This window comes from Leopardus geoffroyi, chromosome A2 (genome assembly GCF_018350155.1).
Source record: "Leopardus geoffroyi isolate Oge1 chromosome A2, O.geoffroyi_Oge1_pat1.0, whole genome shotgun sequence".
Taxonomy (NCBI): domain Eukaryota; kingdom Metazoa; phylum Chordata; class Mammalia; order Carnivora; family Felidae; genus Leopardus; species Leopardus geoffroyi.
In genome coordinates this window covers 135683904-135700321 of record NC_059331.1, presented here as the reverse complement: position 1 = coordinate 135700321, position 16418 = coordinate 135683904, and the positions used below count along the sequence as shown (strand labels likewise).

General features: G+C 40.3%; 1 protein-coding gene and 1 long non-coding RNA gene across 7 annotated transcripts in view; one reads left to right on the top strand and one right to left on the bottom strand.

The window, feature by feature from the left end:
* The window catches only part of ST7 (suppression of tumorigenicity 7), a 251253-nt gene that overhangs the window by 118154 nt on the left and 116681 nt on the right, over positions 1-16418 (bottom strand). For all 6 annotated transcript variants that reach the window (XM_045495396.1, XM_045495398.1, XM_045495395.1 and 3 more), the window contains exon 2: positions 2770-2852. In XM_045495396.1, coding sequence (XP_045351352.1) covers positions 2770-2852 — 83 coding nt within the window. The remainder of the gene's footprint in view (positions 1-2769; positions 2853-16418) is intronic.
* On the top strand, positions 127-6250 carry LOC123606748. Its single transcript, XR_006716480.1, has 2 exons — positions 127-358; positions 6081-6250. It is a non-coding gene; the product is annotated as an uncharacterized LOC123606748 (long non-coding RNA).

Here is a 16418-nt window from a genome sequence, read left to right as displayed (position 1 = left end):
AGCAAAGCTGAGTCCCCAAAGGCAGGATAACACTGATGCCAATAATCTCTAAAGCAGGAGCCTAAAGCTATCAAGAGCTATTTCCACTTTGTAGTGACTTTGCCCTCAGGACAGACAAACATTTTTGAGAAAGGCCTTTCAAAACCTTCAAACATCAGAGGTTTCCAGTGCTCAAAGTTTCACATCAGTCGGACATATCCTGTGCCTCCTGAGAATGCTGCAAGACAAATACACCCTGAGATGGTGCAGCAGTGATTGTCAGGTTTCAGCAGCTGCGCTCCACACACCGGGAGAAAGCCTCGCCAGCCTGGACCTGCAAAGGTGGTCACAGTCTACAGAAATCCCTTTACTTGTAAAAGTAAGCTGACGGGACTTCACCTCCCGGAGTTAAAAAGTTTGACTGCTTAGGCCCTGCTTACCAGAGTGAAAGGGGATAACCCACACTCTGGCAATCAGTTTGTAGCCCAATCCAGACCTGCTGTTTGTTCAGCGAGCTAGAAAAACAGCTGAGAACCTAACCAGAAGGTGGTGAAATGAGTGACAGACTGCCTGGGCTGAAATCCTGCTCTTCACTATTTGCCAGCGATGTGACCTAAGGCAGGTTGCTGACTTGCCTGTTCTACCTCTTAGGCCTACACATTAGTAAAATGGAAACAACAGGAGCAATCTCTTCCTCCTCGTACAGTTGCGGAGAGCAAATGAATTAGCACGTATGTGCTTAGATCAGTGCCTGGCACACAGGAAGCACCACCTAAGTGGGTAACATTCTTAAGCAAACATCCCTGGGAGAGGAATACACAAACAAAAACCTACTTTGTGCATCAGAGTGAATTATTGGTTTCAGCATGAAACTGCTCTTCAAACTGTATCTAAAAGTTCACGTTTTTCTGTTTAAACAAAAAATACTTCAAAGCTATTTTAGAAAGAAAATATTAAAATATTATTTTAAATGTAAATAATTGTTAGATGAAGACTTATAATACCTTCTCCTCTCCCCCCAAAAATATACATGATAAAAGGTTGCCATGTTTTCAGCACATACTTATTAATCATTTATCAAGCATTTGAAAGCATTTTCCAAGTTTGAAGTTTCTTCAGTCCATTAAGAACATCAAGGTGGGAATCTGAGGACACAGTTTCTAGACCTGGCTTTGCCACAAACTAACATGAGTTAAGTAAATCACCTTACAGCTTTAAGAACAATTCTCTAGAGCGTCTGTTTTTCTCATGTCCCCAAGGAACAGAGAAGACCTCAGAGACACACATAGGTGTGCAGACCTGCATTTAAGAGGTAATAGGGTACAAATTACTATTCACACCTTATTTCAAACCAGTTCGAAGAGAAGTTTTAATATGCCTCCCTTCACCTTGGCTTGCTGGCTCTCTGCAGTCAGCACTGGGCTTTCTGTGTGGACTTCCACTTATAGAACCATGTTGGAGCAGCAACTGCTGGTGTCCTTCACATTCCTGGTCCAGTAATATCAACTTGAAGCATCTCATCCCTCGAGTCCAGACAACCCATGTGATACAGCAGAGCAAGAGTAACCTGAATATGCTCTGATCACAAAAAAATGCCCCCCATACCACCACCATCTCTTTAAGCTCTTGGTAGGTTTCTGCCCTGCATATATTGCTCTACCTTTTTACTCTGGCTCCCTGTAAGCTCAAGCTTCTGAAACCTTCTACTGTTCTAGGTTCGCCTATGCATTTGTTCCACATTTTTGTGCCCTTCTCTCCTAAAACTTTCGTTTTTTTAGTGATCTTAACATCCGCACTGTAGTATCTTTCTTGTTCTTGTCTCCATAAAAATTAGTAATCACAGCATTATATGTAGACAAAAAAAAATTCTAAAACCTCTTTTTCCTTAAAGATCATTTAATTATATTAGCATGACTACAGTGAGTTAGATGCCCCTATTTAAGTCCACTGAAATTAAAAAAAAAAAACTACTTCAGGTGTTATAACATCACATTTATAACTATTTAGAGCATAAACTAATGGAACCAAAGAAATGATTATCATTGCTTTTGCCTACTGGAATTTTTGAAAGGAAGAAATAGGGAAATGTAACTTTTGATAAAGGGAAAAAAGCTTATAACTGCCACATCTACTTCAATCCATTTTTTAAAAAACTGGGCTCTATTTCTACTGATTTTGAGTATGGCCAATAATCCATTTTGAAAAAAAATTTTTTTTAACGTTTATTTATTTTTGAGACAGAGAAAGACAGAGCATGAACGGGGGAGGGGCAGAGAGAGAGGGAGACACAGAATCCGAAACAGGCTCCAGGCTCCGAGCTGTCAGCACAGAGCCCGACGCGGGGCTCGAACTCACAGACCGCGAGATCATGACCCGAGCCGAAGTCGGCCGCTCAACCGACTGAGCCACCCAGGCGCCCCAACCAATAATCCATTTTGAAAAGAATGATGAAAAACATTGTTCGTTGAACTGAGTCACGTGTATTTTATAGTATCTCAGATACTAGAATTTGACACAGAATTGTCTTCCTTTAATTTCCATTATATTTATATTTTGTTTTTCCCCTTCAACAAAAGCAATACAGGACTATTAAAATTTTCTTTTAAATATTTTAGAAATGTGTATGTGGGTAGTAAAAGGCCTCTATAAGTCCAACTACACAACATAAACACATATACAAGATAATCACTGTAAATTGCAGGTATGTATTCTTCCAGAATTTTTGCCTGTACATATACTAACATACAAGTAATCAGCATGCTTTTAAATAGGAAGGATTCTACTACTTACCAAAATGAGCCCTGATATTAGTGAGGAAGTGCCTGTCAGGGCCACGTAGAACTTCGGTGTTAATGTGTTCAAAAACATGCTCACTAAAAAAAAAAAAAAAAAAAAAAAAGAGGGAAAAAAATAAGGAATGCATAAGTATGTCAATAAAACAGACTTCCATTTTTCTTTTGTGGTGAAATCATTTGTTTCTGATGACAAAAATTCTTGGAATCATAACAAAGTCCCATTAAAATGGTTCAGCATTACAAAGGCCAGAATGCTAGGTGTCAAGGTATAGTTCCTGAAAGAAAAAAGCTACATACAAGAGAAAAGCGCAGCTTTTTAGTTTCTGCCTCCCAAAACTATCCTTGGGAATGGTTTTCATGGATTCATAACCACTGAGGAGTCAAATCAAAGCTGGTTACCAGGGGGCGCCTGAGGGGCTCAGTCAGTTAAGCGTCTAACTCTTGATTTTGGCTCAGGTCATGATCTCACAGTTTTTGAGATCGGGCTCTATGCGGCTAGTGTACAGCCTGCTTGGGATTCTCTTTCTCTTTCCCTCTCTCTCTCTCTCTCTCTCTGCCCCTCCCCAGCTCGTGTATGCTCTCTCCCTCAAAATAAATAAACATATAAAAAAAAAAGTTGGTTACTAGACTGTCAGTCAGAAAGAAAAGATCCTTATATGTTTCATGAGACCCACACATTAGAGTTCTTGATGAACCAACAAGGAATATTTCAACCTAGAACAAATGGAAAATAAATACAGTTGATCCTTGACTGATATGGGGTCTTAGGGGCACAAACCCCCTACACAATTAAAAATCTGAATATAACTTTTGACTACCCCCAAAACTCTACCAATAGTCTACTACTGACCAAAGCCTTAGCAATAACATGCACAATTAACACACATTTTGTAGGTCATATGTATTATATACTGTGTTCTTATAATAAAATAAGCTAGAGAAAAGGAAATGTTAAGAAAACCATAAGGAAAAAAATTACATTTACAGTGCTATACATATTTATCAGAAAAAATCCACATGTAAGTAGACCTGGGAGGTTCAACCCCGTGTTGTTCAAGGGTCAACAGTATATTGGCAGTTATTAAAGATTTTAAGACTATTGTTACTCCTAAGAAGGAAGGACAAATTGACAAAGTTAGCATGAATTAGCAAAACTTTTTTCACCTAACTTAAAAAGGCTGTTAGACTGCTCATCAAAATAATTGGATCAATAAAAAGAAAGATAAAAAATAAGTCACTAAAAATGTGTAGTCGGGTACCTTCCTGACCAATTTCTGCCACTCTGTTCATATGAACTATACTGTTGATCTGGCTGCCGACTTAATAAGGTTCACTTCCACATTTCATTATCATTTCTATTGAGATATTGCATGAAACTTTGATTATTACCAAAACAACAACTGACCTAAAGAGCTTTTTGCATGCATATTCACATTCTTTACTGAACCTATTGTTGAAGGGGATCGCATTGGCCTGATTTTAGAACGAAGGATATTAGAAATAGGACTTTGATATCATTAGGGGAAAAGGCTTTGGCATTTGCCAACAAGGCCCACATTTGCCCACAAGGCAAAGTCACCAACATGAACACAATCCCATGTTCACTCATTCAACAAATACTTCTCTCTGTTTATGAATGAAACTACGGACAAGGAATGGAAGCATGAATGAGATACATTTCTGACCCTCTAGAAGGCCACAGTCTAGGTAAGAAACGAACAAGTAACCAAGCAATTACCAAGTACACAGTCAAATGCTGAGCACAAGATGTTATGAAAACACAGAAAAGGGATGCACTTTGCGCTGGGGGTTGGAAAGGTTGTGCAGGAGAATAATCGGGAGTTAACTAGACCAGAGCAGGAAGGAGGAGGGATAGAAGGGCAATGTCAGCAGAGGAAGGGGCTTGCTTGGAGGTGCTGAGAAAATATCACAGCCTTTCCAAATGGTTGCACAGGCTGAGGAAGTTAGGAGCTTGAACTGTCAACCCTTTACAGAGAAACAGATGTAGAAGGATGCACCAATTCCATCCTTCTTGACTACCAACCATCCTTCCCGGTGCTTCCTCTTAAATGAATTTTTTTGTTTGACTTGTGGGCTGTCAGTTGTAATCTCAAGAGTCTGAACTAACATAATGTGCTCAGTTGATAGTCACAATTTGACTAAGAGGATTCTTTTGGAGAAATAGAGAAAGGCACAGAAGAAGCAATCAGTCTGGGGCTGTAGGGGTACAGCTGAGTTAAGGGTGGGTTTGCTTGGCCATTAAAAAACCCAAAGACATAGTGATTTGTCCCTTCCTAAGCACATTAGTGGAAAAAGGAAGATTTTTTAAAAGAAAAAAATTAAACCAGGTCGAATTCTGAAGTGTCTAAAATTCTCAAAATTTCCATCCTTACACTATAAATGACCCCACATTCCCATCCATTTACTCATTCATTCATTCATTCATTCATTCAGAGAATGTGCACACATGAGAGAGGGGCAAACGGAAAGAAAGCGAATCTTGAGCAGGCTCTAAACTCAGCATAGAGCCTGACGCAAGGCTCAATCCCATGACCCTGAGATCATGACCTGAGCCAAAATCAAGAGTCGGACACTCAACCAACTGAACCACCCAGGCAGCCCCTCCCCATTATTTGTTAAAAAGTCACCAAAACATAGTATTTGCTTTATTTTATAGCGATGAACTCTCATATCTCCATGATATACTTTTCAGTAGGTTTCCATGGATAAAGTGAGTATAAAATTCTATGAAATCCATTTCTTCAAGAAAGAGAAAAGATGTTCCTGAATTAAAAGTGCTTTAGTAGCCCTGTTGTAAAGATTTTCTACTGAAAACACTGAATCCACTGTGGGCAAAAGACTCAACAGCTAACTGATCAGTGTAAAAAAAAACAATACGTGAGTTTTCTAAAGAGATTAAACTAAACACTGTCCCCATTTGGTTTTACTTAAGATTATATAGCAGCAGTGATTAATAATTAAAAGGTACTTCTCTGTTATATCCAGTTGTAGAAAGCTACTAGAGTAGGGAAAGATAATGAAGTCATTAAAAGGAAGAGACACACATAGAGAAGTGAGAGAAGGAGAAAACACTTAAGAGAGCAGGAGGTGCTCATTTAAGAATCTATTAACCTCATAGTCTTATTGAACATCCTCGCTCAAATCACTAAGACCTGGCACTTGGCAATTCTGGGCACAAATACCAACACTTTTTAAAGTTAATAACAAAGCACTTTCACATATTAGAGAGTTTAATTCTCATTTCAGCTCCATGCGGTCAATATTCTTATTCATGTTACTTCACAGCTGGATACGAGGAAAGCCCTGAACACCAGCAGTCCTGCCTCCCAAGCTCTGACTCGCGGCATCACAGGGGCAGGCAGATATTGCTGACAAGCATGAAAGAACAAAAGAGCAAATGGAAAGCCTTTCATTGTAAAAGGAGAAGAACTCTAAATAAATGATACTAAAATATGGACGCTTTTAATACTGTATTTATTTTTACCTCTGACCTTTAAAGATAAGTTCCCTGTAATCTTATTACTGGTGTTTGCAGCACCAGGGGGGGAAGGCAGGTAGGCACACAGAGAAGAGAGTCTAGTTGAAGATTCCCTCGTTAATCTAGAAGGGCTGCACACTGCAGACCAGACCACCTTAAAACAAGGAATACCTTGCCTAGTTTCATCAGCAATGATGGCCACTAGCAATTATTTTTTAAGACGTATGAGGGCCTGATAAAGTACCTAAAAACTGGAGCAGAAAACTGTGGAGTTTATTCTTTGAAACGTAAATGGGATTCTCCTGAAATTTACAGACACATCACTGTCTCCTCCATACCAGCTGGGGCTAAGCAAAACAAATTCAAAAACAAACAGACTTCTAGCTTTGTGAAGAATAGATTCATATAATTTCAGTAATGTCTTATTTCAACCCAGAGACAACAATTAATAAATCAGAAGGCTTTTCATCTGATCCAGCAGAACACTCCCAACAGGTCACTGCTCAGAAACACCACATGAGTTACTCAGGGGCAGCACCTCAGGGACTGAATCGTGGAGCGTTCTGATGATGCTGAACTTCAACTCAGTACGGTCTTCTTATTTAATTAATGAGCAAATGGGAAGGAATGAAGCATGGCCCTGAGAAGAAACAAGGTAGGAAGGATGGGTACATGGATTGAAAATTAAATGATCTAGGGGCGCCTGGCTGGCTCAGTGGGTAGAGCATGAGACTCTTGATCTCCAGGTTGTGAGTTTGAGCCCCACATTGAGCAAAGATATTACTTAATTAAAAAAAAATTGGGGTGCCTGGGAGCTCAGTCGATTAAGCGTTCAACTTCAGCTAAGGTCATGATCTCATGGCTCATGAGTTTGAGCCCCATACCTGTGCTGACAGGTCGGAGCCTGGAGCCTGCTTCAGATTCTGTGTCTCCCTCTCTCTCTGCCCCTCCCCTACGCACACGTTCTGTCTCTCAAAAATAAATAAATGTTAAAAAATCTTAAAAAAAACCTTTTTTTAAAGAAAATTAAATGACCTCTCTGGATCACAGAAGAGAAGAGATAATAGGTCAACTATGGGAAGCAAAGGATCACTCCTGTGAGCAGCGCTTACTCGGGAATCCTGTGGAATGGAGAGACAGAAATGTCTCTCGGGACATTAATAGCCTTTCCTGAGATTCTTCAGAGCATGAGCAATCCCCAAACCACGCTCCTGGAAAAGACCTTCTGCAAAACAGAGTGACCACACAATCCTATGTTTGTCTCCTCAGACATACTTCATCTCACACAGAGAAGCCCAGGCGGGAGTGAAAAGGCTAAGGCAGCATCAAAGACTTGGAGGTACTGACTAGAAAGAACTGAATAAGCAGTGTGATAAAGTCTGTAACACCCAAAATTCTGGGTCTGTTTTGTCCTGTGTCCCTTTTACTGCCTTTCTAAAATATGGCAAGTGAAATAGAAAAACTTGGAAAAGTTATAAAATAACAATCACCAACCACTGAAAATGTTAGAAATAAAGTCCCTAGGAAGAAAAGCTAAAGAAACGAAGTTTACTTAGGCTGGATGAAAAAAAATTGAAGAGATTTTAGGTAAAACCATTATCCTTGGGAAAGACACCAGGGTTAGGAGACCTGGTCTGTAAATGTGAATTCCACTGTGATGTGGTGGCCCTCGGAAGGTCCCACACCCTCCCAGGGCTGCTCTGAGGCTCTGATGAAATGTGCATTCCCTCCTAACTTCAGCACAGACTCACTGGATGCCTCCCTGGGGCCAGATGCTGGGGAGCACTGCCCCTGCCGCCAATGGGCTCACAATCCAACGGGTGAAGGAGGCAAGGAAATGGATACACAAATATCAAAGAAATGAGAAATGGATACACAAACATCAGATTAGAAAAGGGGTTAAGAGATCAAGAAAAATTTCTGCCAAGAAAAATATTCCTGTCTGAGACTTGTAAGATAAATCAGGAGTTATCCATATGTTGCCTGTGGCTGCAGGGGTGAAGAGACAGTGAGAGGTAGAGCTGTAGGGCATTCTGCATGGAGTACTGCAGCTCAGGGGCTGGCAGGTGCATGCCCCTGGAAGGACAGGGAAAGGCAGCACAGGAGCCACAGACTTGCACATGTCTGCTGAGGCACCAGTGGGGAATTCCTGCTAAATGTGTGAAACTACTTTCTATAGTGCCTGCCATACAAATACACGGAATACTGACTGATGGATAGCAAATGGCTATTCTCAGAGAAGACAAATTAGAATGGGTCCAAACTGTATTTCTCAAACGTAAGGGTGTGCGCTGCCATTTGGTCTCCAAAATTATTTAGGGAGGACTTCTCACTAACAAATGTATGCAATGAGTAGATGTACAATACAGCCTAACAAAAAGGATACTTATGGAATAGGAGACTCTGGTTTGCTCACTTTTCTTAGTAAATAAAGGAACATTTATCTCAATGCAAGCACAAATCTTTACTTTTGAGGCTGTTTCATTGTCCATACAATAAGAATAATATCTAGCTTGTTACAGGGTTGTTGTGAGGATTAAATGTGTTAGTCTAGATAAAGTGCCTAACACAGCAAACCTCAGCAGATAATATGTATTGCTGCTGTTGTTAGTTATGTCTTATGTTACTCTTCCTTTTGTGATGTGACGCCTTACACCGGTCCAGTTGTAGAAAGCAGAGGAAACTCAGTGGAACGTATTTGTGTAAAAGTGCTGGCAGCAGTTCACCAGCACTTACTGTGCACCCCCTTCTATGTGCCGACCACTGGGGTACAGACCACAGCCCAGGAAGTAAATCACCTGCACTGTGATTTTGTCCTATGCGACATGTGGATGCCCTACAAAATAAATGAAGAACCAAGTAATGAAGGTCCTTTCAACTGAAGTTTAGTTGCTGGAAGTGGTAATAAACTGGAGGGTGAGTTTGAAGGCAGCCATTTTGAAGGCAAAGAAATTATTGAATCCCCCAAGTCTACCATGTGACCCTAAATCTCTGATCTTCGCCTTTGTAGGTGCCGTGGGAACAATCAATTCAGCCATAGGACACATGGAAACCTGCAATCTTGTTCCTTAGTTTCCTTCAAGTCCCCTGTGGCTTAGTACATAAACTACATTAAAGCCTTACCTAGAACCCAAGCATGATAGTTTACAAATGTTTTAAATACAAAGAACAAATCATCAAGGCCACAATACCTTCCAAGCCCTGAGACAGGGACATCAAAATAAACTAGAAAATTGGCCATTTCATGCAAAGCAACATTTCTGAAACAGATTTTTCTTTTTAAGTAGGCTTCTCACCCAGCTCACTTGAATTCACAACCCTGAGATCAAGACTTGAGCTGAGATCAAGAGTGAGACACTTAACAGAATGAGCCACCCAGGCACCCTGCATAGCAACATTTCTGATTTAATTACAGAAAATACAATGTCCCAGGTCTACATAAAGTGCATTAAGGTACATGCTAGTCTTTCAGAAGGCTTCTATCAAACTGTTTTCTCAGACCTCAGACCTTACTCAGTGGGTTAGGGAACGCACTGGAATAGTTTAATCCATTGCTTGGATTTTTCTGTGTGAGAATAGGGTATATTCTCTTCTTTCATTTTATTGTTCTTTCAACCCTGCTAACCACTCTCTTCCCTCCTGTCAGATTCCATTAAGTAGAATTGCAACTTCACTTTTTTTCCTCATTTACCAAAGGACAAGAGTATGAAAAATGTAAACTTTAATAATCTAACTTGCACATATGCTAATTTTGAACAGATTTCCAGATCGCACAGCTTTTAAAATTAAAAAAAAAAAAAAACTTGCCCTTTTTCTCAGAATGACACTGTGATAGACAAACTCTAAAGCGACCCACAACGACCCCTACCTCCTGATGTTCATGTAACTCCCTTCCCCTGAATGTGGGTGGACATATGACTTGCTTCTAGCAAACAGATATGTAAGATGCTCTCTCAGTATCTCCTTGCCAGTGTAATGAAGAAAATGTCCATGTTGAGAAGCCTATGTGGCAATGGACTATGAGCAGCCTCTAGGGGCTGAGGCCAACAGCCAATATGAAACTGAAGACCTCATATCTACAACAGTGATTTCTGCCAATATCCTGAATTAACTCAGAAGTAGATTCTTCCTCAGCTGAGTTTGCAGATAAGATCACACCCTAACTGACACCTTGATAATAGCCTTGTAAGACCCAGCACAAAAACAAACAACCAAACAAAGGTTCCAGCACAAAAGTCCCAGCTAAGCTGTGCCTGTATTTCTGACCCACAGAAAGCATGTGATAATAAATGTATATTGTTTTAAGCTGCTATATTTGTCGTAATTTGTTAGAAAGCAGTATAAAACAGATAGAATCAAGTATAATTCATGAAAGTGGGGGTGCCTGGGTGGCTCAGGTGGTTAAGTGTCCAACTCTTGATTTCAGCTCAGGTCATGATCTCATGACTTGTGATTTCAAGCCCTGCATCAGGCTCTGCACTGAGAACACAAAGCCTGCTTGGGATTCTCTCCCTCCCTCTCTCTGCCCCTCCCCCACTTGTACTCTTTCACTCTCAAAATAAAATAAACTCTAAAAGAATAATAATAATACTAGAGGCACCTGGGTAACTCAGTCAGTTAAGCGTCCAACTTCTGCTCAGGTCATGATCTCACTATTGGTGGGTTCAAGCCCTGCGCTGACAGCTCAGAGCCTGGAGCCTGCTTCAGATTCTGTCCCCCTCTCTCTCTGCACCTCCCCCCTCACACTATGTCTGTCTCTTGAAAATAAATAAATGCTTAAAAAATAAAAAATAAAATAATAATAATAATAGTAGTAGTCCATGAAAGTGAAAATCAGTGTGGACATCTGATAACTGGGGCTAACTGCAGTATGCCCAGGAAGGGTGTTAAACATATGCCAATTCTATCTGCCCAAGAGCTTCTTTCTCAACCGTTCATAAATAAAATACAACTTCGACCTCTGTTGCCATGACAACATGTTATTCCACATGCTGATCTGTAATTGTCTTTGTAAATCCACTAGTATTAAAGTCAAAGCTGAGAGAATTTTTTTTAATATGGAAATCAAGCCTCTCCATTTTACCCCAGTAAATGGACTTTCCTTTTTCTAGGCACACTTTAAATACACAACATTTTCATGTTCCCAAGAAATCTATTTACATCTGGGCACAGCATCAGTTCAAGAGAAGACTAAACACACCGTGAGCACTTTTCCTCATTTGTTGCTTTTGCTGCTCCTCTCCTTGTCCTTCACCCCAGTCTCCTTGGGCTCTGATAACATCTCAAGTTTTTATGCATTATAATTCCCTTGATAAATTCTGTGGAATTCATCCTTGTGAGAAAAAGATATGGAAGTATAATTTTAGGCCCATTCCAATGGCAAGAAATTCTCATAAATCATTCTGTCTACTCTTCTCTATACCCTTGACGTTGCCTTGGCAACTTCACAGGTATACTATTTCTGCTTTACTGGGCATTTGGCTCTACTGAGGAAGTAGAGACGAGCACATTCCTTCTTTCTTTTCTCAGCCGTGATCTGGGAAACTATATCAGAGTGTTCAGTCTTCATGGCTCCTGGTCCTTGCCTCTGTCAAGTCACGAAGGACTGTCCAAAGACCGGTCACATATAAACCTCAGTAGCCCTCAAGGGCGAGTGAAGCAAGATCTGATTATCTGTTTGCTTTTATTTACAAATAGGCTAATAATGAGGAACTATACACTGGTCAGGAACAGGAGAGTGGCTAGTTATAAGTCTTATAACTTTAGCCATTTAAAATATGTTTTAATTTAGGTTGAAGATCATCTTATGAACCTTGCTGTTTCTTTTTTTTTTCTTTAATGTTTATTTATTTTTGAGAGACACAGAGCGCAGTGGGAGAGGGGTACAGAAAGAGATTTGAACACAGAATCTGAAGCAGGTTCCAGGCTCTGAGCTGTCAGCACAAAGCCCGATGCAGGGCTCAAACCCACGAACCGCGAGACCATGACCTGCACCAAAGTCAGGTGCTCTACCGACTGAGCCCCCCCAGGCGTCCTGAATCTTTCTGTTTCTTATAAAGTATTTACCATAAGGAAGAAAAAAGATATCTGTCTCTAGGGGAGCAACACTTGCTCAGTTATACTTCAAAAGACAGAAGCCCTGCAGAGACATGGCTCTCCAGGCCCCGGGCACCTCTAATCAGGAAGCATTCACTGTGCATTCCCAATCCACCCCCCCATCCACCCCTCCCCCCAGGGCAACCGCCACAGAGCCTGGTCGGTGGAGGTATAACCGCCTATATTCTTGCTCAGCAAGTGCTCTGTATTAATACCAGCTAGGCCATTAATTTATCCAAAATGTAATTAACTTACAAAAAGTGCAAGACATTGAACCAGACACTGGAGTTGGTAAATGAAATGATATAATGAAACTGATGCTCCCCTTGAGAAGGTAAAATAAGATGCCCACACAAATAACACAGGACGGAATATGAAACATCAGAAGAGAGGTACAGATAAAATCTAGAGGAAGAAAATATTACTTCTAGTCAGAAGGATCAGAGAAACTTAAAAAATGAGATGTCCTTCCTTCTGGGCTTTGAAAGAAGAATAAGCTTTTATCATGAGATTGGAGAGAAGTAAAGAGACAGCACAGATGCCACATGGATATGAGAGCGTACACAAAAGAATTGGGTTGGAGTAGTATAGGTAGGATGAAGAGCGGCAGTGGGAGATTATGCTGGTTCAACTGCCAGGTCGAGAAAATCAACCTTTCGATAGAGACAGTGAGAAAATAGTCACTGAACAGCCATGTGAATAAGACACATGTAGAAATCATGAAGTGATGTGGGAAATGTACAGCTCAGACACTAACCTTAGAGGGGAGCTCCTGCGATACCACCACGGTGGGAGGTTGGGCATATCAGATTTGCAGAGGTAAATTCAACAGTATGTGGGTCTTAACAATGTGACATAAAGGGCGAGACTCTGGAGAATGTCGGCAAAGTGGGGCCAAAGTCAAACTGCAAGTGATTAAAGACAGTGAGTGGTAAGGAATTATGGCAGCAAGCACAGGCTACTTCTACAGGAAGTCTGGTAGGAAAGAGAAGAAAAGAATGTATCATTAAGTGTGACTTAAATTAAAAGAAAATATAAAGGGCGTCTGGGTGGCTCAGGCAGTTAAGCCTCCCCCTCTAGATTTAGCCTCAGGTTGTGATCTTAGGTTCGTGAGATGGAGCCCCATGTGGTGCTCCACACTGACCGTGCAGAGCCTGCTTGGGATTGTCTGTCTCTCTCTTTGTCCCTTCTTCACTTGAGCCTGCACATGCTCTCTCTCTCAAAATAAATAAACATTGAAAAAAGAAAGAAAATATAAATAGCACTGTACGAGCTAGTAAGTGAGTTAGGAATAACATTTAAGCCTTTATTCCACTGCAACAGGATCCACCCTAAGAAATCCAATACTGGCTCATTCTTGTACCTCACCTCTAAAGAAATAAGATTACTCTTTGGAAATGTGTTTACTTTCCCAGAGATTCTTCTTTTTATGTAGATCTTAAAGAATAATTAGAGGGAATTATGGCACCTTAAGTGACATCATTTTGAACCTGACAGTTTACGAATATGTATATTCCTGTTTTATCAGGTGCGATTAAATACAAAATAAAAATAAATCTATTTTCTATTCTATTGATTCTGATTTTTGCACTTTCTGTTAATTTACTTGCTTTGTTTTGAAGCCTTCTGCTAACATATAGCTGAAGAGTTTGCCTCAACGGAAGCCAATAGTTTGAGCCAAAGAAGCAACTCTAAGCCATGGGGCAGTAAAATTCAAATCTGACTTTAAGTTAGGTTTTTATATTTTCATGACATTCTCCAAAAGTTTAATGACTAATTTACTTCTCTTTTGAGTGAAAAGCTGTCCCACAACAGATGGTCTGCTGGAAGCTGTATTAAGGCTGTCTCTTTCTAGGTGAGGATGCCTAACCAACAGAGATAAGAAGCCACAGGGGAAACCATTAGACAGACCAATATTTTAAGTATTCAGCTGCTCCAACGGCCTGATTGTTCAAAGGCTGGCTTCATTATTTTCAGTTCCAGTAGCTAGACTTGGCTTTGCATTTGCATCAAATGACTGGTTACTATTCCAGAGGGCACCTAAAATTATCTCTCCAGGTCCAGGACTGGCAGCAAATTATAAGTGGTAAATCACAAATGCACCCAGCTCTAAGTAAGGTCTATAGGTGACAGTAAATAGAAACTGACAGTAAATAGAAATAAGAAATTTTCTTATAATGTATGAAAAGATGCATCTAACTTCCAGATGCCCTGTGTCATCCCTAATACAAATGCTCCCAAACCCTTAAAATGGCCTTTCTCTCCCTTTTGAATCTATTCTTACTATCTCAAATAGTTTTCAGACATTGTCACCACTCACTGTGAATGACCCATTCATATGTAATTTTTTTTTTTTTTAATTAGCAAATGTCTAATGCACAGATCCTTAGAGCAGTTTATCTCCAGTTGGATCATACCAAGGTTAATGAGGTCAATGTTCTGGGTCTGATCTGAGTCAGTCAACCTCATACCAAGAAATCCTGTCCACAAACTCAGAAGGCACTTCTGACTAGCTGTATTACAAACGGTATTACCACTCAAAGGCCAACCATCGTGATACCTTAAAAACACATACATTTTAAAAGAAAAAAGTGGATTAATTTTCAAGGTTGTTTTCCCATAACATTCTAAAAAATATAGAAAAAAAAATTTTTAAATGCCACGCCCCCCAACCCAGCACTGACAAAAGGAAACAAAAAGAAAAACTAGCACACGCAGCACACTGCTAATGAAAACAGCAAAGGCAGTTTCTCTTGGGAATAATTTGCTAAGATAAAATAATGCTAATTGACAGATGTAGAGACTACAGCATAAAAAAATACATAACATGACTATTCAGTAAGAAAGTACAGTAAGTGATTTGCAAAAGCACCACCTTCAATATCATTTAGATCATTATCTGCAAAATGTCCAACATCATCATTATAGGGACAAAAAAAAGTCTTATCAAGCCATACTTTTAAACACTTGTTTCAGTTCAACAAATACTGTGGAGAGGGCTACTACATGTCAGGCACTAGTCTGGGTGTTTAGTGCATATTTGTATTTTTATTTATTTTTAATGTTTATTTATGAGAGAGAGAGCAAGAGTGAAGGAAGGGCAGAGAGAGAGGGAGACACAGAATCCAAAGTAGGTTCTAGGCTCTGAGCTGTCAGCACAGAACCTGATGCGGGGCTGGAACTAATGAACCATAAGACCATGACCCGAGCCGAAGCTGGACCCTTAACTGACCGAACCACCCAGGAACCCCTAATGCATGTTTTTAATCATTTGATTCCCACCACAGCCCTGCAAAATTGACTACCCTCATTTTATACAGAGGAAACTGAAGCTTATTGAGGTTAAATGATTCACCTAAGGACACACCCCTATTAACGGCTGAACCTTAATTTGAACACAATTGTACCTGATCCCAAAGCCTATACTCTTTCTCCTTGGGGACGTACCATCCTTTTAGATAACTGACCCTACATTTGGGGAGACAAAACAAAGAGAAATGTCTACACTTCAGATTTGCTTTTTGAGATTTCCAGAGTTCATTGCCTCTTCTGAAATGGCAATCTGGTGCTGGCTTCAAAGCCAGGCCTTATGGCTGGGCTTAGAGAGCCCTCTGGGATCTGAGAGCAAGAGGCTGCCCCAAACCACAGCCTCAGTCTAGGGCATGCAGGCATAGCAATGACTTCCTCCTGAGTTGAGGGTGAGGGGAGGATGGTGGCTGATTGCTGAGCCATTCATTACCACACAAACCTCATGTTAAATAACTGACTCTCCCTCAAGGCTATTATTAGCAATGAAGGATGATGTCTGCACATTCTGATGCATTCTATTCAGTATTCTATTTTATTCTGTATCTTGTTCCTTTATCTTACTATGGGTCAAGATAAAATCAGGGCCAGATATTTTATACAGAAAGAGACAGCACTGTCTAATGTCTAAAATCAAAGTATTCAGGCCTACCATACATATACTATTATCCTAGCCTTAGTGAGGATTAATTGGAGTGGCAGGCTCCTAGGGCTGTGTTGGACACCAAATAACAGCTTTTCAT